This window comes from Verticillium alfalfae, genomic scaffold, assembly GCF_000150825.1.
Source record: "Verticillium alfalfae VaMs.102 supercont1.5 genomic scaffold, whole genome shotgun sequence".
Taxonomy (NCBI): Eukaryota; Fungi; Ascomycota; class Sordariomycetes; order Glomerellales; family Plectosphaerellaceae; genus Verticillium; species Verticillium alfalfae.
In genome coordinates this window covers 989,850-1,015,248 of record NW_003315034.1, presented here as the reverse complement: position 1 = coordinate 1,015,248, position 25,399 = coordinate 989,850, and the positions used below count along the sequence as shown (strand labels likewise).

Genomic DNA, 25,399 nt, shown 5'->3' with positions numbered 1-25,399 from the left:
ATTGGTGAAAAAGCCAAGGCAAGCCAGCCAGTCAGAGGTCGCTCGTGGTGTGGCTGGGCGAGTCAGCAGGCATGGGCGTACGACTCGGAAGGACAAAGAGGGGAAATGATAGCCCTGGCAACAACTTGATAACGATTGACAACGAGTGAGAGGTGACGGTACGTCGTCATGTGTATCGCGGTACGTCGAACTCTGCGGCCGGTTGGGGCACGCAATCAAGTACCGTCCAAGACCTGGCCATGTCGCGAGCGCAGGAGAGACAGGGGTGGGGTGTAAAGGGTCTGTAAGCTGTGCTTCTGGTGGTCGGCAATGGCTGCCCTTGGCTTCTGGCTGGTGTCGCTGGCGTTGCTGGCCCGACAGCCGGTCGAGTCGAGGTTCTTTGTTCAAACCGCCCAGTCGAGATGGAGATGGAGGGGCCAAAGGAAGCCAGAAGCGAGCGACATGGGGGCTTTGGCGAAGATTTGGCGAGGAGCGGGGGTTGTGCGGATAATGATTGGGCCGGGCCATGTGACGACTTGTCGGCTCGTGCAGAAGCGGTAGGGGCCGCGGGACCAACCGATTCTAGCGCCTGTGATGCTTGCGCATGTCTTCGCATGCCTGCAACTTGGCTGCCTACCCCCATGCTAAGGCGATGCTGACAGGGATTCAAGCTCAAGTAGGAAGGGCTGCTTCCGATCTCGATTGGCTCGTGCCGTGAGATCGCGCATCAATATTTACAAGGGTCAGCTTGACAAGCTCGGCCTCGCACCCAAGCTTGCACCAATGAGGCGAAAGACTTGACCTGAGAGGAAGCTGAACAGCAACGGCAAAGGGTCCAGGGGGTAAGGGGGGGGGAGAACTTCATGGTGCCACAGCTCGCACTCGTTGCCAGCCACACTTGTGCTTTGCTCGACTGGTCGTACCTCGATTGCCTGCTACAATCTGCTGTCTGGTTTCATCGATGACAACCTGCGCAGGTCCTGGAAAAAGAGAAATGTCTTGACAACGCATTGTGTCAATTCATCCTGTCTCTAGAACAAGGCAAGCCCGGAATTCCGAGACGTCGACTTAGAGTGTGGCTCTTGCGCTTCTCGTCCGCCTCCAGTAGCAGCACGCTGCACGGGGGCTAACCGGCTTCTCGTGGCATAATAGCCGCCCAACTTTGGGCTGCCGGTCATCACACAATTAGCCCTCGCACTATTGGAACCTACATATTTGCCCGCCTGACTGTCTTTCCAACTGGGCTAATTTTGGGCTTCGGTGCCGGACAAACGCCGTAGTCGCTCACACACAGACCCGCTCACAGACACCCACCCTCTCACCGCACCTCACCACATCTCACCGCGCGTAAGTGAAGGCCATGATGCACTTCGGCGGCTAACTCACCAAGCGATATGATTGAGGACCTATTTTTAATTTACCCTAGTATCTGCAGCCATTAACCCCCATCTTCTGATACTGCGTTTTCCGTCGTGATGCCATGCGGCCATTGTCGATGCTGACGTAACAATGAAGGGCTAATTCTTGCTATTGCCTTTCCTCGCCTGCCCACTTTACCCCCCCCCGCCGACGTACCAGGCAGTCATGCTCTCTTGGTGCAACCCAAACTGATGTTGCCTCGCTCCCCCCCACGGCTTCTTCTTCCTTACTGCATCCGACAACTATTCGGCCGACCACACCATCAGGTCTTGTTGATTAATTGCCATCAAGCTGACGGGCTGGCCACCGTTTCATTTGGGGGCCAACCGGATGGCGCTCACCATCTCCCTCTCACGCTCGACAGGGTTGTTGAGGTCCCTCTTCGAGACGCCTGCGTTTTCGTTTCCGACATCCACCACCAGATTCTGTTTCTCTGCACGCCATCAGGCATACATGTACCATGTCATCTCATCTCTTCAAACTCCCATCATCACGTTCCTTTGGACATCGTCCCAAGCAACCACATCAATGCACACAACACTATCGAGACACGGCACACCAGTCAACGGCAGGCAACGGTTGCTCAGCACAAGCCACATCAACGCTGGCACCTTGGCCTCGATGTGCCCCTGAGCACGTAGTCGTGGACTCGATCGGCCTGGATCGTCTGCCTTAGGTTTGCGCGGTCGTTGTTGGCATGAATCATTTCCCACCTTGGATACGACAGCAGCTAGGCAGTCCGGCTTAATTGCCGGCAACCCAAATTTCTCGACTCGCCTTCAGAAAGGAAGCCTGTGGGTGGCATTGACCCAGTCTATGAGGCCCAACGGACCTGCTCACTGATCTTCAGCTCCGGGCTTGGTTCCATGGCGTTGCCGTTGCTACGTGTACGCAAAGCCTCATCGCAGGGGGCAATTTCCCGTCAACCGAATCCGTCGGCACGCTGGACGATCGCAACCCTCACAGCAACATGTTCGCCTTGAGCCCAGGCCAGCCCAGTCCAGCCCAATTCAGGGGCAGCAAGTGAGCCCTCTGTTGACTGACTGCGCGTATGGCACTCGTCCTTACTCAGCGATGGCAGACCCTGTCGCTGTAATCTCCATACTGGGCAATAGCGCATTGTGATGTGATGTGATTGTGATGTCTCTGCGCAACCCTGGCTCCCGCTCGCTCAACCCTGACAACGCGCCGTGACAGAAGCAGATATGCAGCACCTCCCCCCCTGTCGACCTGTCAGTCGCAGAGGCGGATCTTCCGGGTGGCACTGATCGTGCGCGGACGGTGATCCCGGCGCAGTCCCCCGAAGCCCCGTACCCCCGTCCGTCGCTGGCCCCCCTTCTGCGCGACGCATCTCATCGAGAAACTCTCGAACTATTGACGGCACATCACCGCTTCGTCCCGGCGTGGCCCGCTCTGAGCTGATCGCAATCGCAACCGCAATCGCAGTCGTCTGTTCCGCCTCCTCTCGCGCCGCTGAAGCTGGCCGACGAGGGCACAGTCTGGCATCTGGCAGGCAACGCGAAAGGAAAGCCAGGGAATCCCCGGTGGGTTCTGTGGTTACGGTCATCGAGCCGCACCTTGGTCGAAAACACCGCAACACTAAGACTGCACACCACCTCATGGCAATCCACATCGTTTTCGGGCATCGGCTGTGGAGTTGGACCGGTCGAGCCAGATTGTCCGGAAATCTGCTGCGTTCGCCTTCAGTCACGGGAGGATCATCCTCCCCTCTTCTACTCCCTCAGGCAGGCCTAGTTACCTAGGTAAGGTACCTAACTTCGCCTCCTTCACCAGCCCCCGCCCAGAACTTCTGTCGCCTTGCCAACGAGTGACAGCCACAGATGGCGATGCAATGCGCCGTGCCTCGCGATTCAGATCGTCTGAGAGTCTCGCATGAGGCACCATGGCACTTCAAGCGCTATAACCACCATCACTGACAGAACTTCTGCAATGGTACCGAACTTGGCCCCCACACTCTTCAGCAGCGGCATAAACCCGCCGCCTTGAGTTCTTAACAGACCGTGATAACGCCCACGATCCAGATGCCAAGGCGGTTGAGCGAACTGTGCCGTACATGGTACATGGTAGTCCTCACGGGCCACCCGTCGAGGGATGATGCATGTTCGAACCCCATGATCGGCCTGCTAGATTACCTGCAGCTCGTAGTCTCGCTCAGACCATCATTTTTCTCCGCACGCCTGCTGTACTGATGCACTGGGCTCCACCATGCGTGCATCTCGAGAACAAAGAAAAATATAGAGAAAGAGTGGCAATCTTCAGGGTCTCGAAAACGGTCGCATTAGGGTCCCCAAAACGTTCGAATAGGCTCCCCAACTTGCGACGCACCATTTGCTTACCTGACAAGAGTCAACCATCCACCACGCCAGGACGACGCGAATTACGCATTAGCCTGCCATCATGTGAGACGAGTGCGCGCAAATTAGATGGGACGACCTGTCGATTTCTCGCCCTCGTGCACGCCAGCACGAGGTCCATCCAGGCCGTGGCCTTGTCTCTGTGAACGCAACGACGCGGGGAACTTTCCGTGTGAACAACCATCTTCCTTGTGATGACGGCGCTATCCGTTGAAAAGAAGCTGGCAAAAGGGCTTGAGTGAGCTGCCAGACTCCATCTCCGTCTCTAGCCCGACACCCCCTCCTTTGAAGACAAGCTTAGCTCACGTTCACGGAGTAGGTCGGGGAAACAATTATCGTAGTCCGATCTGGTAGGCGAGCAGGCTATCGAAGAGCTGAGAAACGTAGGGGGTGTGGGTGTGCTGTGTGTGTTCACTGTGTACAGGAGACTGTGCTCCAGCCACAATGACCGGTCACCTTTCTTCCCACTTGTCTCTGGCCCCGGTCCCTCCTCCACCGTCGTCCCCTCTGACGAGATGTTCACCACGGATTTCGCCAGGATTGACAGCATTGAACCGACGAGGTCACGAGAGGGGAAATGTCGCGACTCGCGATGCAATGCTGAGCCTCGGACGTCGCCTTTCGGGTACGATCGGCGGGGACGAAAAGCAAAGTCTCAGACCCCGTCAATTGAAGCTGATTGATCTATGAACGAGCTTCCCATTTCTCCCACCCCTGCCTTCTTTCTCCAATACGTGTCATGTGCTGTTCACCCTGACCAGTCCCCCATGGCGAAAGCGAGGCTCTGTCTTTCCTCACAAGCTGAGGCCCGCTATGGCATTGTTAAATTCCAGCGCTGCTGCCACGAGCTCCTACTGAGACAAAGGGACATAACCCCAGTGTTGTGGCACCTCAGGGAGCAAGTGCCTAAGACATCTGGTCGCACCAGAGAACCCGCTCTTTGTCGGCAGACGGGATGCCGTGCCTCCATGAGGTCATCGAGGAACAACTGGGCACTGAACCCGCCCGGCAGAGAAGTCGGTGAAGAAGCAAGAATTGGCTCCTCAGCTGATGCGGCACAGCTGCCCTAGTTTTTTTTCCCTTCCTTTCGCTCACTTTTTCGATCGAGAAGGACTCGGCGCTTAGCCTCCATTCTCCCAGCCACCTCTCCCGCACTACACGGGAAAAGGCGACCGTGATTCTTGTCTAACCCCGCCATGTCCATTTCTGCAGAACTGTGCATCGCTTCAAGAAGAGGAAAGGCGGGATGGGGGCAAGAGGCAGCTAAGAAGGCATGGCAAGGGGGGAGGGTGTCTGAATGGGGGTGAAATAGAGGGGGGATTCACAACACGCATTAGCGGGAACGTGCCTTGTCATGCAGGCCACTGCAGCTCGTCGCACGGCCAAGGCAAGCAGGAATGGAGCTGGTACGGCGGGGGTTCTGAAGGATAGCCTCATGCGATTGTTGAGTCATCAGCGGAGGCTTCTCGCCTTGGTCGTCGGCGCGGCTTGCAAGGTGTGGACGAGTGGAGAAAGTCCGGTGCGTGGGCTTCTTCACCGATTCTTTACGACCGCTGAGCAGGGTCCATGCCTGGGCTGGGATTCTTCGAGGAAAAGCATTGCCTCGGCCTCGTGATGTGGCGGGGGGGGGGGGGATGGAAAACGGCATGGCGGCGCGGAAAAGCATCTTTCGGCGGGCTATATTGCCCGATGAGGACGGAGGTTGAATTACCCCGAGGTCGGCGCGACTTGGCGGTTGGCTGGGAGTTGATAATGACGGAAAGGATCACGTGTCTTGATAGTTGATGCATTGAAGGCCGTCGAGATGATACTGTAATTGATGCTCAGCAACGAGCATATTGAGTGTAGTTTGTGTTTGTTAAGTGCTCCTAGCTTGAACAGCTCCCGTTTTGACCGTGGCGTTTCTCTGTGGGACCCGGATGTGAGGCAGCTGTCGAAGTGTGGATAATAGATTACATCGCCAAAGTTGGGTAGGAAAGGAGGGTGACTTGGAGGCAATACTAATGTAGCACGCACTACCGAATTCTCTTTAAGTGAATATGATTTTCAATGCCATCGAGGTTAGAGCTGGGAGGATGACATTGAATGGTTTCAATGTTATATGGTAGCATCCATCGGAGCCTTTGCACGTAGGTGTGCCAGGCACGTACATCACTCAATGTTGCATTCGAAGCTACATCTTTTGATGAAGCACACCAGGAAGAGCCAAAGTCTTCTGAGTAGTAGAATCAGAAGTACTACGAGCATCGGAACCTATGTCTTTAGCCACATGTGACGCGATATCGCAGGTTTTGTTTGTACGCGTTGGTGGTATGAGTCAGTTGGAGGGATCGAACAGCTACCCCGGCTACATGTTGGAATCGGTCCCTTAGTACTTGACGAAGTGTCTTTGCTGGAACCGGAGCTTTTATTAAGCTGTTCACAGCGATCTACTACCTCATGGCCCAGTAATTTCAAACAAGTAGTCGGTTTACTCATACCTTCGCGTTCGAAAGTTCAGATAGTCAAGGCCTCAGGGTAATATTGAGTGCTTCGGGGCAATATATTTAGTCCTACGATCGTATCACCTACTATTACACGAGGACACGCACTCAAAATCTGCAATGATCGATGTGTATCTTTACTAGACATCATCTAATTTGTAGACGCCTTGAGCAATATCAACAGCCGTCATGACGAGCATAGGATTTAAGACAGGACGAGGATCAATAAATGCCTTTCACCATACTCGAACTTCATATATTCTTCTCTTTCAGTCCATGGAGTCTCAAAAAGCCAACACCCATGGCCCGTCAGCACGAGCAATTATACAGCATGTTGGTGGATTCTATTACAAGTATTGGCATCGTCATGATTAATCAGTCGACTGGACGCTTGAGACTATCGTGAAATAGAGCTTCCGTCGAGAGTGTGTGAACATTCACACTAAACAGCTCTGTGATGTTCCTGAGAGAAACGTGAATGTCTCGTGATAGTCGGCCATGACTATGCCTTGTGCTGACTGCCTGCGCTCGGCATGTCATTCTTTACTGAATACTCACAACGACAACCCAAAAAGCAATCACCTCACTCCTGAGGATCACCTTACTATGCAGAGCGCAAAAAGTTCTTTCAGGCCTCATGATAAACATTGCGAGGTTGACACGATCTTGACCAATGGTCCACGGGGCGCCGATGCACACAATGCCCAAGACCGGTCACCATTCCCAGAACCCAGAACCCAGAACCCAGAACCACGGTAAACAACACCCACCATGCAACGCAACCTCCTGGTCTCAGGTTGACTTTGCGGCTCGGAGGAGCAAGAAAACAATGTGTCTCGAGCAAGCCACAATCACTGTCAAGCGGCCGCATCACACTCGAGACCATCCAAAAACGACACAACCCACCTCGAAAGCTTCCGTGGCTGGACCCGTCTGGTCTTCCGTGCATCCCACCCACGCAACCACCCACCCACCCTCTTTGCAACGGCAGCAGTAGGAGGGGCAGCAGAAGCTAACGCAGCGCGCACAGCAAGGTACGACGTCGTCTCACGCACCTTACTCATGCACGACGACCGAGACGGATATTCGCGTGCCCCCCCCCCTAAAGAAAAGATGCGGGGTAAGATAGTTATCAGCAGAGAGACATCTGACAGGGATTCCTCATCCGGCACACCTTGCCAGTGGACGCCCTTAGTCTATCTTATCTATGGGCATATTCACGTCTTGTCTCTCTCTATCCTGGGCAAGTGGCCAGGTGTGGCGCAAGCACTGTACGCCATACGGGCACGGTCGCGCACGACAGAGACCGAGCGATGGAGAGACAGTTACACAACAGGCGGAGCAACCATGAGGTGGGCGTCGAGGGATCTCTGTGTCTCGGGCATGTCTCTGCTTCGTCTGCGTGGACCCGCTGCAGCACCTTGGGGCGGTTTTGACCCAGCGAAGTCGGCCTGCAGTCTTCCATAATCTTTCCCTTGCTCTTGTAACGCCTCCAAAACCTCCACCTCGTCATCAGCACGCCGTGTATGGCTGTCGTGCGGCCGTGTCCCTGACCGAGGTGGCTGGGCAGGGGGCGCTGTGGTTCAGGTCAGAGGCACCGAAACTTGCTTCTGCTTCGTCCGCGCAGCGCGCGCCGCCGACAGCACCACATGACGAGCAAAAGGCACCATAGAGGACCGAGAGACGAGGTGAGAGAACAGGCCATACGGTACGGTGAAGACGCGCGCACGCGCGCGCCCGTTGCACGAGGTCATGTGCCCGCCCGCCCGACCGCTCGACCGCCTACCGACACTGCTCCACCCGGCTCCTTACAGCAGAGACGAAGAGTCACGTTGGCGGAAGTCGCCTTCCTCGGTCGGATTGCGGTCGGCGTGGTCTGTCGGGAGTTTGGCATTGGGCAGCGAAACATAAGCTTGGAAAGGGGGCCCGCTTGGCCTTCCACCCCGCCCCCCCCCTGCCCCGTGACCCATGATGTAGAGAGAAAGAGACTGAGAGAGACGATGTCTCTCGGTATTTCCCCTGCCGCTGCCCCCATCAACCTCTCGCGTCTGATGGCCGGCGATGATGTGATATCGCAGCTGAACGTAAGGCGAGGGGCTAGCCCCTCGAGGGTTCCAAGCTTGCGTGGAGCCAGGTCCAAAACTGTGAACGAGTGAGGAGAGAAGAGATGGGAGGGGGGGGACCCCTCTTCATTCCTCACACGCTTGAACACTGAAGCTAAGAACAGGCCCTGAAGCTACGGGCCGACCGGGTGCAGAGTAGCACGAACGTTGACCACCCCTCCTTTAGCACCCGAGATAAGATGGCGGGAACGGGACACGACGGCGGAACTTTGAGTCCCCCCCTTCCCATTGTTGCTCCATTGTCGAGTGGGTTATTCTCCGGGGATGTGTGCTTGCTGAGCTTCGGACCGTCCCTGAGTCGGAGGTCTTGGTCGGTGGAAGTTGGATACTCGAGCAAAAGAGCATCATCACGCTGTCATTGGTCTCTGGGGTCCCCTGGCGTTGATGAGGGCCTCGCCTTGCGCTTGGTCGTTTTCTCCGAGGAGAGGAGGGGGGGCTGGCATCGGGCACTGGCGGCGAGGCGAGGCAAGGCGAGTGGCTGGTGAGGGGTGTGGGTGAAGAAAAGAATGGCATATGGAAGACACTGCACAGTGCTGTACTAAAAGTAGGGTAAGGTATCTAGGTGGGTAGGTAGGTAGGTAAGGTAGGTCGAGAGGGGAAGAGGCGGGAGGAGGGGCAGAACTTCAGTTGACGATGGAGGAGTGGGTCGCCGTAGACTGGGCTGGCTCCTCTTTCCGTGCACGCCAAAAAGACAAGGGGTGTGTGATCAAAACGACGACAGTTCCTCGTTGGCCGACCAGGGAGGAGGGGTGTTCCAGGAGTGGATATCGCATTATTGTTTCCCATCTTTGGCTTCCCGTGTTTCCGTCGCCTGGATGGCCGAGTGACAGAAAGAGAGGGAGATATCGCTTGTTTGCAGATCGGGCTCGGCATGACATGACTCCAGTCGACTTCATCTCAAAAAGACAGAGACAAGTGACACACACACACACACAGAAAGAGAGAGAGAGAGGCATTTATTTGGTCTATTCTGGTTCTATTGTATTTATCCGTAAATCTAGCGCTGTTTTGATTCACAGTCGAACTAGCACGGTCGGCATTGCCATCGTTCTCTCCTTTGTATGCAAACAGACTGGTGGGCTGCTTGTTCGATGGTTCCCATCTCGGCAGGGGCCCCGGGTATCGCCCGCTCGACGCTGGGCGCCATGCCACGCACCTTGGCTGGCCGGTTTTGTTCAAGCGTTGGGCGCCGGTGTGTAGCGAAAGCCGTGCAGCCATATGCCAGTCGCGTGGGTGCAGAGGCTATCTGCGTTAGACTCAAGGTCTCAGGTCGCTGGCTCAACGACATGACATGAAGAATGGGGGAGGAGAAAAGGTGGGACGGCAGGAAACATTCTCAACGTTGACATTGTGGCGTGTTTTCTTTTCCTCTGGGCTAACCTGCATCAATTGTTCTATGCGCTCTCTGCACAGTTCATGTACCTATATGTAGGCAGGTGGGTTGAGAAGCGCGGCTACGGGTTCTAGCATCCACGCCTTGCTGCTGCAGAGAGCGGGAGGGAGGGAGGGAAGATGGCAGAGGCAATGGCAGTGGCAGATGCATGCTGGAGAATATGCTGGGCTGGAGAAGGGCACACATCCCTGGTCGAGGCCGCCAAGGGGGGGGGGGGCTGGTGCTGGCGCGCCATCTTCTGCTGATGTACCTTTTTTAGCAGTCTTGGGCTAGAAAGTGCGATGGGCAAGACAAGGGCAAGTTGAGGCAGATCAGGTCGGCAGGATCAAGAAAGCTGGCAAGAGCGCTGGCGACAGAAAAAGACACAGTGAGAGGGAAGAGCGCGCGCAAAAGAGACAGAAGAGAAAGAACTGGGCGCTTAAGGCAGTCTCGAACCAATGAGAGAGTTAGCGCCCTCCAAATAGAGTCGCACTGCAGGAATTATGACCAATGAGCGGTGTGATATACCCCGTCCGACCCCGATGGAGCATCGAGCGAGCTTCGGTCCTGCATGGATGGAGGTTGCAGCTGCATCTTGTAACCAAACCGACCACCAATCAAACCCCGCGGCAGTCGCACTACCGACGGTGGCCCAAGCTCTCGAGCTCTCCTCTCTTCCTGCCTCTCTCTCTGCCTCCGCCTCTGCCCAAGACAAACACCATGACCATCACCACCAGATGGATGCGCCCTGGCTCCTTCAACCCAACCACGGCCACTGACTCGATCCACCCCAAGGCCACAGACATCCTGCCCGCCCTCCCCACGCTCGGCTTGGCCTGGCCTGTCCTGGCGAGGTCTTGCTGCGCGATGATGGAGGATGCCGCCGCCTGTGGCTTGCCTACCTCTTCTGCTAGTTTTCGTCCTCGCCTACCTCGGCGACCACACAGGCTCGAGCTCTCACACACACCCGCACCCGCACACCCTCGTCGGACCGCTCACAAGACATCTCCAGGGGTCTATTCTTATACCACCCTGCCAGTCTAAGCAGCAAGGTCCATGGGGAGGGGCTTGTGTGGCCTGTTCCTCCCATCATCGGCATACCTGGCAGCGGTCAGTTGTTGGATTCCCTGTTAACCGACCCGGCCTCACTCTCCGATACAGTGGGCATCTTGCCTGTGACCGCCAACGCCCCCAGACCCCAGTCGACAAGACTCTGTTGGCTTGGGCTGGCCCGGTCGTCGGCCGTGTGCGCAAGTGCAACGCGGCCGAATCACGCACATCGCACCATGCATGCGCGCTGCTGCAGCACCCGACTGTGATGTCCCATGCCGATGCTCCTCGTCTCTCGCGGTACCATGCTAGGTGCTAGGTGCTCGGTGCTAGGTGCTCGGTGCTAGGTGCCAGGGTGCCAGGATATGCTAGGATGATGGGTTGCTGGGATGCTGGCTCACTTCTTTCGCGCTGTGTCTGTGTCTCTCTGTGTCTGTCTGTCTGTGTGTCCCTCCTTGTCGCTCGTCCATCGTCGCGCAACCACATGCCACCACCATCCATACATAACCCCTCGGTAGGCGCCCGGCGGCTATCCAAGCCCTCTCTCTCTTTTTCTCGATTTTCCTCCTTTTGCCACTCTTGCACGATTCTCCTTTTCCTCATGAGCATAAGCAAAGCGTGCAGTGCTCTCGTTCATGACCCTTCCTGCATATCGTACCTAGTGTCCTCGTTGCGAAAAGAAAAACAAACCCACCCCCAGGACCTGCAAGTGACGGCTGCTGGGCTGCGGTCACTGCCTCTTTGATACAACCTAGAAGTGCCGGCAACGGCCTGCTGACAAGAGGTTCCCTTCCCACCCCGTGCAAACTGGGCGGCCGGATACTACTCAACTCGGCGAACTACCCTCCCCCCCAAAAACAAAATCACAAAACAAAACAAAATCATGAGCTTGGTAAGTTGTGCCTGAGCTCGTTCACAAAACCAGTGAGCACCACAGACTAACACGGCCACGTAGCATTACACGCAACAACACCGCGCCATGGGCGAGCGCCGGTTGCATCACTCCGAGATGCGCCAAAAAGCTAATCTGCGTGATACCTTCTTCGGCCTCAAGAGCGAGCCGCAAGACCGTCCCATCTCCGTCGCAACAGAGTTTGTCGATACGGATTGGGACGAAGAAATCATCAGTGAGGCGGAAGACAACTCACCACGCCACAGCGTTAATTCGGTATGTGCCATCTTTTGTTGAAGTCAGGGTGTCGACGCAAGCCCACTAACACGGTCAAAGTCTGGTGGCCAGCCGAGTATCACTACGCTCTCTTCTTACGATGAGGTGCCAACGCCAAGGTCAAGTCAAAGTCGCGTGGGCTATCTCGAGGGGATATCGCCACAGGCCGTTGAGGGTCCTAGGGGGCCGCATCTGTTCCGCAGCTCAACGACGCATTCCTTTGAGGAGGAGGCCATCCTGACACTGTCGCCCATCACGCCAAAGACGGCGCTTCCCTTCAGTGAGAGCATGCACTTTATGATGCATGAGCCTCTCCCGACTGTCCAGTCCCTGCCAACACGACGTCGCAGCAGCCCCACTGCGCGCTTCACCACGGCCGAACTGGACTCCTCGAACCTCCTGCCCTGGACCCCCGAAATGGTCGCGCAGTCGATGCTCAATGCTGGCATAGAGTACTCGGTCGCCGAGCGATTCGTTCAGAATGACATCAACGGTGCCATTCTCATTACCCTCAAGTTCGAGGACCTGAAGGAGCTCGACATTCCCTCCTTTGGCATGCGCCACAATGTTTGGCACCAGATCCAGAACCTGCGCGACAGCGGACCGAGTTCTCCGAGGGCGCCGACACCCATTCAAGACGAGCCGAGCCGCGAGTGAAGAGGGGAGAAGCGCAGAGACGAAGGCGAAGGGCTGTTGAGGAAAAAGAGCAGTCGACGGAAGCCCAAGAAGCTGTCGCACGACGACATCATCACCCCCCTCGAGTCTGTCTCTATCGTCGGCATCGAGCAGCACATCCCCAGGCCGCACTTCTGCTCAAAGGGCGAGAACTGCTCCAAGTACCGAAAGCACAGCGCCTGATTGATGCCTTCCGCAAAGAGCATCCCTTTGTGGACCTCGAGAGCGGTGCTGTGCTCGTCGCTGGCGATCCTGGTAACCCCATGACTGCCCGCGCCCTCGACCCTTCTGAAATCATGCGTCCCATGTCGGATGCCGTCCCCTCCGTCGTCGCGTCGTCAGACATCCTCGGCACCGGTGGTGTGCCGCCCATGCAGTACCTGCAGGAGGCTGCGTTGCGTGGTGTGCAAGCGAGAGACCCCCAGGACAACGTCAGGCAGTTCCTCGACTTCCAACAGTGCAGCGCCAACGAGGTCCCGCCGACGCCCCCCTTCGAGATTCTGGCCTCGATGAAGGCGCCAAAGGAGGGCCTACGCGCACTTCCCAAACTCGCCATCCCAGGCAAGTCACCTCTGCGGCCCGAGTCCTCAAGGGCCACGAGCGTGCCACCACCGTCAGTCCCTCAGTCAGCGCAGCGACACTCGTCGTCGTCGTCGTCGTCGCAGGAGCACGCCTTCGTGCCTTATCGCATGGACAAGGCCGAACCTCTCTCTCCGGATCTGATGACACCCACCAACCCGTACCGCTTCGGTACCCCCTTCTCTGAGATGGATGTCCCCGTCACAGCCGTTCCCGTCGATCACGTTGAGCGTAACGTCTCTCAGTCCGTGCCCCCTGACATGAACTACCATACCATTTCCTCCTCCAACCCACCTCCTGCACGAGCCATGACCCAATCCCGCGCCTCCGCTCGCCGTCCCTCATTCCCCGTGCTCCCGGCTCTGGACGAGAACACCGCCACCCCGGTGGTGCGCACCTCCCCCGTCCGTACCTCCCCCGTCCGCGGCTCACCACAACGGGCCTCCGTCAAGGCCCCTCCCCGCGTTGCCTACCCCTGGTCTCCCGCCACTGAAGGCCGTACTTTCGAGCAGGCCATCCCGCCCTCGGTGCCCGTCCGCGAGGCCGCCGCCGCCTCAGCGACCTCGATCGTTGAGACGCCCCTGACTGCCACGACCCTCGACAGTGGCATCTCCTACCAGGGACCCATGAAGAAGCGCAAGACGCGCATGCTCCGTCACGAGTGGAACGACGGCTACTTCACCCTCAAGGGAACGCGCCTTGCCATGCACAAGGACGCCGTGCACCTCGAGCGGGCTCTCGAATATGTTGACATTGATGACTACGCTATTGCGTGCTCGTCGCTCGCGAGCCAGAGCAAGTTGAGCGCCGCGTTCAAGCGCGTGCATCTCCACTCTGGCAGTCGCGATCTAGATAGCGTTGGTGCCTTTGCGTTTCAGCTCATCCCACAGGATAAGAATGGAAACGGCGTCACGACGAAGCTGAGGAAGAGGGAGTCGGGGTTCTCTTTCAGCGGTGCCACTGTGCCTGCTGAGGGCGTTAACGGAACCGGCAAGACGCATCACTTCGCGGTGCGCAACCGGGATGAGAGGATCGACTGGATGAGAGAGCTCATGCTCGCCAAGGCGCTGAGGCAGAAGGGACAGGGCTTTGAAGTGAGCGTTAATGGGAACATGATTTAGGTGTAAGGACGAAAGGCAATGACAGGAGGTCGGAAATTGTTGGCAAGGGTCTGCGATGACCATGAGGCCCCTGGTAAGCCTGTTGACGACGCGTCTGTTTTCTTTTGTTGCTTCTTGCTTCTTGCATTTGGTATGTTCTCGCCTCTCCTTTGGAAAAGATGTTGTTGGGGATGGGTGCTCTCGAGAGCTGAACCCCCCCTTGATTTTTGGATCTTTATTCGTTGGCATTTCCGGCGTGGCATCGTGATACCTTTTTGATTGGACGCTCCTTATGAGGGTGGTGAAGGGCGATTCTGGGTAGTTTAGTCTGCAATCAAGCATGGCTTGCGTATTGCGCATGTATAAGTGTGATGCTTGGCTCGTTCGTGACGATGTACAGAGCTGTAGTCTTACTTCGACTCACCAGTCTTGACGCGGGTTCTTGAGTGGCGGCAAGATGAGACTTGATTCCTGGACAGTCCTGTCTGGATATTGCTCATGAACTTGGACAGTAGGGACCAGATAGCATCTCATCTGATTCAATAGTGAAGCCCGTAGTGCTCTTTCTTTCAGTGCCTGTTCGCGATCTGGGATGTTGGGGTTCTGATATCGAAGGTAGCAAAAGTCAAGTGCTTCCTAGAAAGGCTTGCCTCTACCCGTGATTCTCCACATCCTGGATGACTGAATCATGGACCCGTCGGACAGCACGTCGGCATAACGTGACGCAACTGAGAGTTGCCGCATATTTGACAACACATCACCATGCAGATGCGATCCCCTTCTCAAAGCTTGCAAACAGCGGCCACCTCATCAAAAATGATAGCACACACACGCCAGCCAGCCAAATACAGCATGGTACATCCATTTTTCTGCCTTTCTATACATTGTAATGCTATCTTACACACCCGTGTCAAAGTCCGCCTTCTCCATTTCACAGTTGATACATTGCGTATTCCTCTCCCTCTCTCGCCCGACCCGTCCTCAGACCTGGAACGCCGGACGCGGGCGAATGTTGGCCGCCTCGGCAAACAACAGACCAGTCGACGGCATCCCACCAGGCCTCGGCAAAGGCGCGCTTGCCCGCCGATGCCGTAGTCGCGCAGCCAGGGTGTGCTCCCACGTGTTGAGGCACAGCAGGGGCACGAGGTCGAGGGAGCCGGGGGGCTTAGCACCGAGCTGGCTGGCGCGCTGGGTGCTGCGAAGGAAGCCCGACGCCGAACCGGCGGCGCCGGCCGTGTTCATGTCGCGGCCCTGCAGGCGCCAGTGGGCGCCCGGGTAGGGGGTGCCGGCGAGGTAGGTCGTCAGAATGCGGTACTCGGCGCCCGAGGGGGAGGCGCCCGCCGCGGCGGAAGAAGAGGAGGAGGAAGAGGCGGGCCCGCCGGCGGAGGAGAGAATGCCGGCGGCGGAGGGGCCCGTGGAGGCGGCGGACGAGGAGGCCTTGACGAGCCAGACGAAACCCGGGCCGAACATGGAGGCGGCCGTCAGCGTCATCTCGCGGCGCAGGGTTTCGAGGGAGGAGAAGGCGGTCGAGAGGTCGGCGGCGAGCTGCGGCGGCATGGGTTTCGGGGTCGGCGTCAGCGTCTTGAAGAAGAAGTGCGTGTTGTGGGCCATGGAGGCGTGGTTGAAGATGGGCGCTTGGTCGGGGTCGCGGGCCGTCGCGTGGATGATCTGCTTCGTGTCGCGCGTTTCGAGGTCGGTGCCTGGGGTTCTTGTCAGCTATGATCAATCTACCTTGTCGTTCGTTGCCGTCATGGTGTGCGTGATGGGCTAGGGCCCAGCATCTCCTGGACCCATCCCTCTTCCGTGGTTCGGCAGATCCGTAAGGAGAGAGACATACCAGCCGTCAACGCGTTGAGCTTGTCGAGCGTGTGCGTCATGTACTCGGTCCACGCCATCTGGAAACCGTCGGCCGACAGCACGCCGGGGACACCATTACTGAAGTCGTGGTCGAGCTTGGGGACGCTGTGCAGAGAGCGCTGCTGCAGCTGCTGCGCGAGGCGGACCCGCGGCAATCTCACGCGTGGTCGGACCATTGTGTCTGGGTGATGTGGTGGCTGGCTTCGGCTGGTGCTTCTGCGACTGCTACTGCTCTGCTTCCCCTTGTCGTCGTCGGGATCGCGTGGTGAAGGGGGTTTCGCGATTGAACTTTTTTCGGTGTCTCCAATTGGCGGCCTGACGGGTGAGTCCAGGTCCAACAGCCTCCGTCTCCACAGGGGCCCGGCTTATCGCTCTGCTTATCGTATCACGTGATCTTCGGTCCTCATCGTGTCTTGGGGTCGTGATGAGCTTGGAGTCCTGGTTCTGGGAATTCCATCAATATTCATCGTGCGAAGATCTTGAAGAGGTGCCGCAGATACCTGAAATGGGAACCATAGTTTTCAAATACATTCATATTCGTTACCCATGCTCTTTGCTTATTTTATTATTTCGGATACTCTTAAATACTATGCATTCTCGATCATGCTGCTTAAGCTACCATTTCTTCAAATGGCATGCTTACCATAGTTGTAGGTGAACCTACCTTGACTACCTAGGTAGGTAGGTACTCAGGAAACCAGCCCATGTGGCTATCTCCGTTTCCCCTCATTCGGCTTCGTGCCCACGCACACTGTTCTGCATCTTCAGCTTTCAAAGGCCGTAGACTGGAGGTCCTCTTCCTCCGACACACTGTTCGTCGGCTGACAAGGCTGCGCGACCTGATCAAGCCGAAGTGAGAAAGTTGCCTAGGAAAAAGCCAAGAGCACGAGCCGCAGTTTTTATGGCTGTGATCAAAATCGAAAAACATCGACCTCAAATTGCGAGCATATTCCTGCTATATGTAGTTACATAGCCTTAGGGATTTCCCCTCTCATGCTCTTGGCCTTGTTTCTCTTTGCTTCTCTGCTTCGTCAGCCGTCGGCGATCTCGAATCGCAACCTTCCACTCCATCAATATCTTGTACACAATGAGACCCCCAAGCGCAATGAGAAGCCCACACGCCACGACAATCGATGCCACGCTGAACCCGACCGCGGCATCCGCCCATCGCCGGCTCCTCACCGCGGCGCCCTCCTCGCTCGCTGTGAAGATGACCTGCATGCCGCTCAAGACCACCGACACGACTCCCATGGCAAATAGAATGGGAACATAGAACCGCGCAAAGTACGGCCCGTATTGGTAGTCCACCCGCTGAAAGTGCGACCTGCCGAGCAGAAACGGCGCGTAAAAGTTGAGGCGCGTGAGGCGGATCTCACCGTACTGGTACCGCTCCGAAACTTCACGGTCCTCGATGCTATTCAACCCCCCCGTGAAAGCGCAGAAATGCTCCCACGTCACATGTTCTGGTATCAGGGCGAGACTCGGGTCTTTGGCGATGCGAAAGTCGGTCTCGTAGCGGATCAGATGATAGTACGTCCGGATGAACCCCCAGCGCCGCGCGCTGGACCCGGACGCTTTGCTTGTCGGTGCCGTCTTTGGCGCAAATGTGATCGCGCCAGAAGCCGTAGTCTCCGAGGTAGCGCGGGAGCGGCTTGACGAAGATTCGGTCGTGGATCCAGACTAAGTGGAGCTTCGGGTCTTCCGTGACGACGATCGTCCGGCGCTTGACCGCTTGCCGGTGCAGTGGGGAGATGTTTTGGCTGTTTTGTCTCGACATCCACCACAGCTTGTCTGCCATTTGGTCGAGGTCGTCATTGCATAGCTCCTGTGTCAGGAAGTCTAAGACTTCTGAACGGTCGCTTAAAGAGATTCGAGGATACCCAGGGACCTGCTTGCCTTCTTGACTACCCTCCTCCACATTCACCGCCAATTGGCGCGACTCTTTGAATGGACACTTTTGAATCTTGAGCATGATTCACGTTGAAATGCCAAGTTCCTCGACGGACATCAGACAGGTGCCAGCCTGATGATGTAGGGTCAGGCTGAGGCCTGCCTCGCCACGTGATGCGTTGGTTGCCTTGAGGCGGGTCCTGTTGGGGGCTGGCGGCTATTGGGTTGCGGCCCATCTTCTCATTTCCCGAATCTTGTCTTTCTTGCAGTCCCCTTGGTTTTTGATTATTCGGTTCCACGTTATTATGTATCCTGACCGCGGGTCTCCAGCCTCGTCAAAGGTAGCCCCGAATAACTACCTCTCATAAGCTTTCTATCTGGTCCAGCGCACCACCCCGCCTATCTCGCTGCGAAGATGCCTGAGGACTATGAGTTGAATTCAAAGAGACGAAAAGTTCATCTGGAGGTCTTGGGTGCGCCAAAATCCAGGGTTACCATACGCATAGACAGGATACCGAAAGACGAACAGCGGAAGACGCTACTCGACCATTTGAACCAGATCTTGGATCGAGATGATATCCTGAAGACTGGTGTCAATGGGTTGAGCCTACGCGTACACTCGATTGCCCCATTTTCCCCAACTACGGAATGCGCTACGGTCTCATTCGAGGCATCATTGCCATCCAAAGACCTAGCATCGCGGCTTGGCTGTGCTGGAAGCGATTTTCCGTACCAATACTCTCATGATTTTGACGGCCTCACTCCACTGTATTCTTGCCCTGGGGGCGCCGAGGTCGAGTAATAAAAGTCTGCCTTTAATCCTTGGCTTCGAAACGCTCATTTAGCTCTGCAGTGTCATTGCGGTACCGGGCCTCGGCAGCCATGCTCTCGGATCATGGAAAACCCCCGGCAGCGATCAAGTCTGGCTCCGAGACTTTCTCCCACAAGATCTACCCAAGATTCGTGTCCTTATTTACGGTTACGATACCACGCTCCAGGACAGCGCTTCTAAGCAGTGTTTCGCAGGGCTCGGATGCACACTGCTAGAAGAGCTAGTGGACTTCCGAACCAGGGACAGTGTACGTCGTCATCTCACTCCTGCCCGCCCATTGCAATGCAAGGTCACTGATAAAGCTTTAGACCACTCATCGTCCTATCATTTTTATTGGCCACAGCCTTGGTGGTCTTCTCATAAAGGAGCTACTTATCCGGGCCACCATGCAGCAGCTCGAGGATGAGCTTGATCTTGCTAAATCATGCATTGGTCTCATGTTTTTCGGAGTACCCCACCATGGCTTACAGAACGACTCCTTGAGAACGATCGTAGAGGGGCAGCCAAACGAAGATCTCATACGAGAGCTCCTTGTGGGCCCACATGGTGAGCCGTCATCATATCTTGAGTCCAGAACAGAGCTTTTCGCACGCCACTGTAAGGATAAATACAAAATAGTATCCTTCTACGAGTCACAGCTCTCCGCCACCGTTCAGGTTTGACAAAAATTGTCTCATCTCAGATTGATCTTATCCTGACAAGACAATACAGCGTGGAGAAGACGGAGTTCTGCGCAAGGACGGTCCGAAACGCTTGCTGGTGACGAGAGAGTCCGCCACGAGCACCGGACTAGTCGGCACAGCCGACCAAGACAACGTCGAGATCCCCGCAGACCATTCAGGACTTGTCAAATTCCGATCTCAAGACCGAGGAAGCTATCGATTTGTACTGAAGCGTCTCTCCAAGCTTGCAAAGCAACCTCCCAATAAGGGTTCTTGGACAATCAACAGCTCTGGCACGTGATATCTCTGGCAAGAGAATGAACCAGCTCAGCTAATGACGCAGAACAGTGTCGCGGAAACCGGCAGAGACTATGATGCACTCAACGCAGGATTGTCTCAAAGCGTTGGCCTTCTCGGGCATGAATAGCCGGCAACACGATATCAAGAGGGCAGCTGAACACACATGTGAATGGCTACGAGAACACCAAGCTTTTAAAGAATGGTCTTCTCTTCGCAGGGGCATGATGTGGATTGCTGGTCACCCAGGATCGGGCAAGTCAACTCTCATGAAGCATGCTCGCGACCTCGTTGAAGAGGTTTTCAAAGACGATGCTCTCACAATCTCGTTCTATTTTCATAATCGAGGAAGCGATCTCCAGAAGAACTTGCTCGGGTTGTTCCGATCCATTCTGCACCAAGTTCTTGAACTAGCTCCCAAGGCGGTTCCTGAACTGCCGGCGTATTACCATCGTCAAACGCAGAATGTGAGCGAAGAGGGCGAGAAATGGGAGTGGGATTTAAATCAACTCCAAGACTTCTTCAAGTTGGCGATCACGAGAATCTTATCGAAAGATCCCGTCAATATCTTCATTGACGCCCTCGACGAAGCTGGCGAGCCAGCAGCTGCTGATTTGATCACCTACATATCGGATCTGATCTCCAAGCTCTCAGGACACGGACAAAGATTGAGCGTTTGCTGCTCATGTCGTTACTACCCCAATGTCATCCCAGAGTGTGATATTAAGATACATCTACAAAAAGAGAACAGAAACGACATTATTAAATACGTTCAGCATCGTCTGTCGACAGCAACATCCGACCCTCACCTAGAAGATCTCGTGTCGACGAGGGCCAATGGGAGCTTCATGTGGGCAAGGCTCGTTTCAGAACAAGTGTTGGAGCTTACTCGCCAAGGAGAAACGTTGCGAAAGATCTATGCTGAGATTGAGCGACTACCGTCCGAGGTGTCCGAGATATACCGCGAAGTTATTCTGGCCGCAAAGAATTACCCAAACACATTGAGGCTCCTGCAATGGACTTGTTTCTCCCAAAGGCCTCTGACGATTTACGAGCTACAGTGGGCATTGGCTTTAGAAGTCCGCACAGACTGGTCAATGCAACAATGTCAGGAGTCAGAAAACTTCGTTCCTCTTCACAGACTTCGTCAGCGGATCAATGCGCTTAGCTGCGGGCTCATCGAGCTGGTTGATCATGGAGACCGATATGAAACGAGGCATTTCGCCCAATTCATTCACCAGACGGCCAAAGACTTCGTCCTTGATTATGGTATATTACTTCTCAGCGCGACAAGTCGGTCGCTAGAGAGCGCGAAGGCTTCCTTGCATTGTATCATGGCCGAATGCTGCCTTCAATACCTCACCGCAGTACTATTTCGTGATGATATAGATGATCTTCTTTTGGTAACAGAAAATACGACGGCTATGGATGCCGAGGCAAGAGTTGTGGCCATGTTCCCAATGATGCCATACGCTGCTCAGTCAATCTTCTACCATATGCGATATGGCCAGGAGATAGCAGGTTATGCTCAGAATATTATGGACATTCTTCAACGGCCAGATCCTAACTTTTGCAAGGCACTCGTCAAACTAAAACCATGGCGGGAATCCAGAGGACACAGCCTTCAGTCCCCGAAGCATGATGTGGGACCAGTGCACGTGGCATCAGCCTCCGGTCTTACGGAACTATTATCTCGCCTTCTCGTCAATTTCAGCTTGTCGACTATAGACCAAGAGTCGAAAGGTCGCACGCCACTCTCTCTGGCAGCTGAATTCGGGCGCGCAGATGTGGTTCGAATGCTCTTAGCGACTGGTGAGACCAAAGTCAATGCGGTTTCAAAACATCAATGGACCGCAGCGCACTGGGCTGCTTCATATGGTCATGAGACTGTAATGAAGCATCTCATCGAGACTGAAGCAATGAACTTCTCCCTGAAGAACAAGAGAGGCTTGACGGCAGCGTTTCTGGCTATCGATAAAGGCCACGAGGGTATCCTCAAGCTCTTAATCAGGAGCAACCGATTAGACTTGCGTCAAACAGACCGCGAAGGCCGCACACTACTATCGCATGCTTGCACGCGATCGATAGGTGCCTTTTCGACGAATTGTCGAACCACCGACAAAACCATCATCCAGCTCCTACTCAAGAAATGCCCTTCAACAATTGCCTCGCGGACTGCATGGACCGGCCCCCGGTATTCCATGCATATGGTAGCGGATTTTCCGCAGCGGTTGAACTATTTCCTGGCAACAACAAGGAAAGAGCACTTCATCGTGATAAAGAGAATCGCACGTGTCTGTCATGGGCTTCTGAACGTGGCGACACCCAAGCACTACAGCTCTGCCTCGAGACTGTTCCGGAGCTTATCGAGGAGCCAGACAACGGCGGACGCACGCCATTATCCTGGGCTGCTTCCAACACGACCTACGATTGCGCAAATGTTTTGGGATCACTTCTCAGGGACAGCAGAACCAACAAGTTTTCAGTAGACAAAAACGGAGCGACATTACTGCACCATGCCGCTGCCAACGTCGGTCACCGATCTACTGAAGTAGTTTTGAAGACAGTCAAACTTGACCTCGAAGCAAAAGATTCACGAGGCCGAACGCCGCTTTTCTGGGCTGTCAGGGCGGCATGCAACACGGATCCTTGGTCGAAGCATTCTGCAGGAAAGTCGGTCGAAGAATTGATTGAACATGGTGCCGACGTAAACTCGAAAGATTTTGACAGTCGAACACCACTTCATTGGGCTATGAACCGTAGAGACTACCATGTGGTGCGAATTCTGGTCCAGAGTGGCAACGCCGACATCCACTCGAAAGACAAAGATGGGCATAGCCCGCTGTCTCTAGCTCTCCAAGCCAGACCCACCACCGCGATGGAGCAAGATAAGCAGAGCTTTTGGTCGAACAGCCTCAGAATCTTTCTCGAGACCTGTTCTGTCGACGTTGATGAGATCCGGCAGGAGGACAAAGATTTCTGGAGTGAATGGTTGCAACAACCGCTGCATGAGATAGCGGCGAAAGGGCTGGCACTCACAAAATCTTTAATTGGACCCGAACTATTGGAGGCTTGAAAGAGGATGACTATCCGCGAAAGCTTTCATTGTTTCATGGCATTGGAGGATCGACTTGTCTATGGGAAAAGATATTATGGATGGGTCATCGGTATGGGGAGGTGTTCTTGGTATCCTTGATCCACAATTAGTGGCCGTGCCAGCCGCCATTACAGTGTTGTCAGAGCAAACCTGACAGCAGGGTGGTGTCCTGAATCTATTGATGGGATCGGGTTTGCATTGGGCTGTCGGAAGAATGGCTGGTAATTCTGGAATTTAAAAAGCCTATAGCTGCTGAGCTCATTCGCGGTATATTACATATAGATTTCCATTATTAGTGACTTCTAGTGTTGCAACTTTATTATTGTCTTTGGTTTTATCCACGCTAAATTTCCAGAACAGGTGAGAAACTGATGTCACATTTATCGGGGCAATCAGACTGTGGCCAAGGGTAAGATTATATAGCTACAAACCATGGACGCATTGACATGAGTGACGTTAGTGGGTATCTGAAATCAAAACGGCACATAGTATTGGAAGCTTCACTGTAGCAACAGGTTCATTATCATGCTTCACAGCTACAGAACCGTAGTGTGCTGCTAAATTAACTAATCTAGTCCGTCTAGTCTGTTGCCTGCTGACCAGTGGACTGCCATAGTGCTACTCCACATTAAAAGAAAATAAAAGGCATTAAAAAGTGGGAGGAAGTCCACACAAAGTTTAAAATATAAGTAACTCATAGACAAAAGGAAACCACCATCACCCTGCTGACAGAAAAGGAGAAAAAGAACAAGAAGGGAGCCTCTTACCCGATCACTCCCAGCAGCTGGCAGCGTCCGTTGACGCACGTCAGGGGGAAGATGCAAGGGACGAGGTTGAAGAAGCCACCGCACGACGCGCCTGAGCCGCTTGAACCGGTGGATCCGCTGGAGCCGGTCGAGGGAGCGGTAGTGGTGGCGGCGCGCTGGGTTGTGGCAGCCGCCTGAGGAGCGGTCGTGGGCACGGCGGCAGCTGTCGTGGCGGCGCGGACCGTTGTCGGGGCTGCTTGGACCGTGGGCGTCGTGGGGACGGCTTGGATCGTTGGCGTGGTTGGAGCGACCTGGGCCGTGGGCGTAGTCGGGACGGTGGTCGCCGCTCGTGCCGTGGTCGTAGGGACCGCCGCGGGAGCCGTCGTCGGCGTGGTCGGTACAGCGATGGCGACGTTCGTCTGAGCACCGGCCGTGGTGGTCGGCGCGGCAGCGGTTGTGGTGGGAGCAGCGGCTGTAGTCGTTGTGGCAGCACGTATGGTCGTGACAGCTGTGGTCGTCGGGGCCGCAACCGCCGGAGCAGTGGTGCTCGTGGTGATGGTTGTCGCAGCCGTAGCCGTCGTAGCAATATTGGTACCGCCAACGACAGCTCCACCGACGGAGATACAGAGACCGCTGGAGCAAGTCTGAGAGCCGAGACAGATGTTTCCGATACGACCACAGTTGAGGCGGTCCGTGTGGAGATCGAGGCTGACAGCCAGCGTCCCTCCAGTGGTAGCAGCCGTGGCAGCACCAGTCGTGGTAGTCGGGACGACAGCGGCAGTGGTAGTCCCAGCGATGGTGGTCGGCGCCGCCGCAATGGTTGTAGGGACGCCAGCAACAGTGGTAGTCGTAGCGGCGCGCGTCGCGGTAAGGAGGGTCGTTGTGACGACGGCTGTGGTAGCAGCCAGAGTCGTTGTTGGCACAGTCGTCGCTGGCGCAGTGGTCGTGGGCACGGCGGCACCAGCAGCAACGCAGACACCACTGCGGCAAACTTGGCCGAAGAGACAGATGTTGAGAAGTCTACCACAGTTCAACGAGTCATTGAGCAAATCAACGACACCAAAGGCACCACCCGCCGTGGTCGTGGGAGCAGCAGCAGCACCAGTAGTCGTGGTACCGACGACAGGAGCCGTAGTTGTGGCACGAGTAGTTGTTGTAGGCGCGGTGATGCCAGCCGTGGTAGTCGGAACAGCAGCGCCAGAAGCAACGCAGACACCGTTGCGACAAGTCTGGCCGAGGATGCAAATGTTGAAGAGGCGACCGCAGTTAAGGCTGTCATTGAGAAGGTCGACGATACCAACAGCGGCACCTGCACCAACAGCTGTTGTTGGTGCCGCGGCGACGACGGTCGTGGGAACCTGGACCGTGGTCAACTGACCTCCAGCAGCCGTGGTCGTGACCTGGACGGCAATCGTCGTCGTCGCTGGGGCGGTAGCAGCTGTCGTAGGCTGAGCGGCCGAGACACACTGGCCTTCACGACACACCTGGCCGAAGAGACAGACGTTGAGGAGCCTGCCGCAGTTAAGGTTATCGGTGAGAAGCTGGACGACAGAACCGCCAGCACCGACGGCTGTGGTAGCGGGTGGTGCAGCAGCAACAGTCGTAGGCACGGCACCAGCACCGGGGACGGCTGTGAGAGCGGCACCAGGTACAGTAGCAGTAGCGGTAGCGGCAACAGTGCCGGGTACAGCGCAG

General features: G+C 55.6%; 7 protein-coding genes across 7 annotated transcripts; 3 read left to right on the top strand and 4 right to left on the bottom strand.

Annotated features, from left to right (window-relative positions):
* Positions 1–5,106: 5,106 nt before the first annotated feature.
* VDBG_04631 (predicted protein) lies at positions 5,107–5,439 on the bottom strand (the record flags this gene model as incomplete). The annotated part of the gene is made up of 1 exon (XM_003004979.1): positions 5,107–5,439. The coding sequence occupies one exon, from the start codon at positions 5,437–5,439 to the stop codon at positions 5,107–5,109; it is 333 nt and encodes a 110-aa protein (XP_003005025.1).
* A 6,245-nt stretch (positions 5,440–11,684) lies between these two features.
* On the top strand, positions 11,685–12,626 carry VDBG_04630 (SAM and PH domain-containing protein; the record flags this gene model as incomplete). Its single annotated transcript, XM_003004978.1, has 3 exons — positions 11,685–11,693; positions 11,757–11,969; positions 12,030–12,626. The coding sequence occupies 3 exons, from the start codon at positions 11,685–11,687 to the stop codon at positions 12,624–12,626; spliced, it is 819 nt and encodes a 272-aa protein (XP_003005024.1).
* Positions 12,627–12,907: 281 nt separating this feature from the next.
* VDBG_04629 (SAM and PH domain-containing protein) lies at positions 12,908–14,344 on the top strand (the record flags this gene model as incomplete). Its single annotated transcript, XM_003004977.1, has 1 exon — positions 12,908–14,344. One exon carries the CDS (start codon positions 12,908–12,910, stop codon positions 14,342–14,344), a length of 1,437 nt encoding a protein of 478 aa, XP_003005023.1.
* A 960-nt stretch (positions 14,345–15,304) lies between these two features.
* VDBG_04628 (superoxide dismutase) lies at positions 15,305–16,356 on the bottom strand (the record flags this gene model as incomplete). Its single annotated transcript, XM_003004976.1, has 2 exons — positions 15,305–16,023; positions 16,161–16,356. 2 exons carry the CDS (start codon positions 16,354–16,356, stop codon positions 15,305–15,307), a joined length of 915 nt encoding a protein of 304 aa, XP_003005022.1.
* A 799-nt stretch (positions 16,357–17,155) lies between these two features.
* VDBG_04627 (conserved hypothetical protein) lies at positions 17,156–18,152 on the bottom strand (the record flags this gene model as incomplete). The annotated part of the gene is made up of 2 exons (XM_003004975.1): positions 17,156–17,689; positions 17,715–18,152. 2 exons carry the CDS (start codon positions 18,150–18,152, stop codon positions 17,156–17,158), a joined length of 972 nt encoding a protein of 323 aa, XP_003005021.1.
* Positions 18,153–18,485: 333 nt separating this feature from the next.
* Positions 18,486–22,937, top strand: VDBG_04626 (ankyrin repeat domain-containing protein; the record flags this gene model as incomplete). Its single annotated transcript, XM_003004974.1, has 5 exons — positions 18,486–18,863; positions 18,916–19,149; positions 19,614–19,833; positions 19,913–22,071; positions 22,200–22,937. The coding sequence occupies 5 exons, from the start codon at positions 18,486–18,488 to the stop codon at positions 22,935–22,937; spliced, it is 3,729 nt and encodes a 1,242-aa protein (XP_003005020.1).
* Positions 22,938–23,721: 784 nt separating this feature from the next.
* Positions 23,722–24,983, bottom strand: VDBG_04625 (predicted protein; the record flags this gene model as incomplete). Its single annotated transcript, XM_003004973.1, has 2 exons — positions 23,722–24,724; positions 24,826–24,983. The coding sequence occupies 2 exons, from the start codon at positions 24,981–24,983 to the stop codon at positions 23,722–23,724; spliced, it is 1,161 nt and encodes a 386-aa protein (XP_003005019.1).
* Between the last annotated feature and the right edge of the window lie 416 nt (positions 24,984–25,399).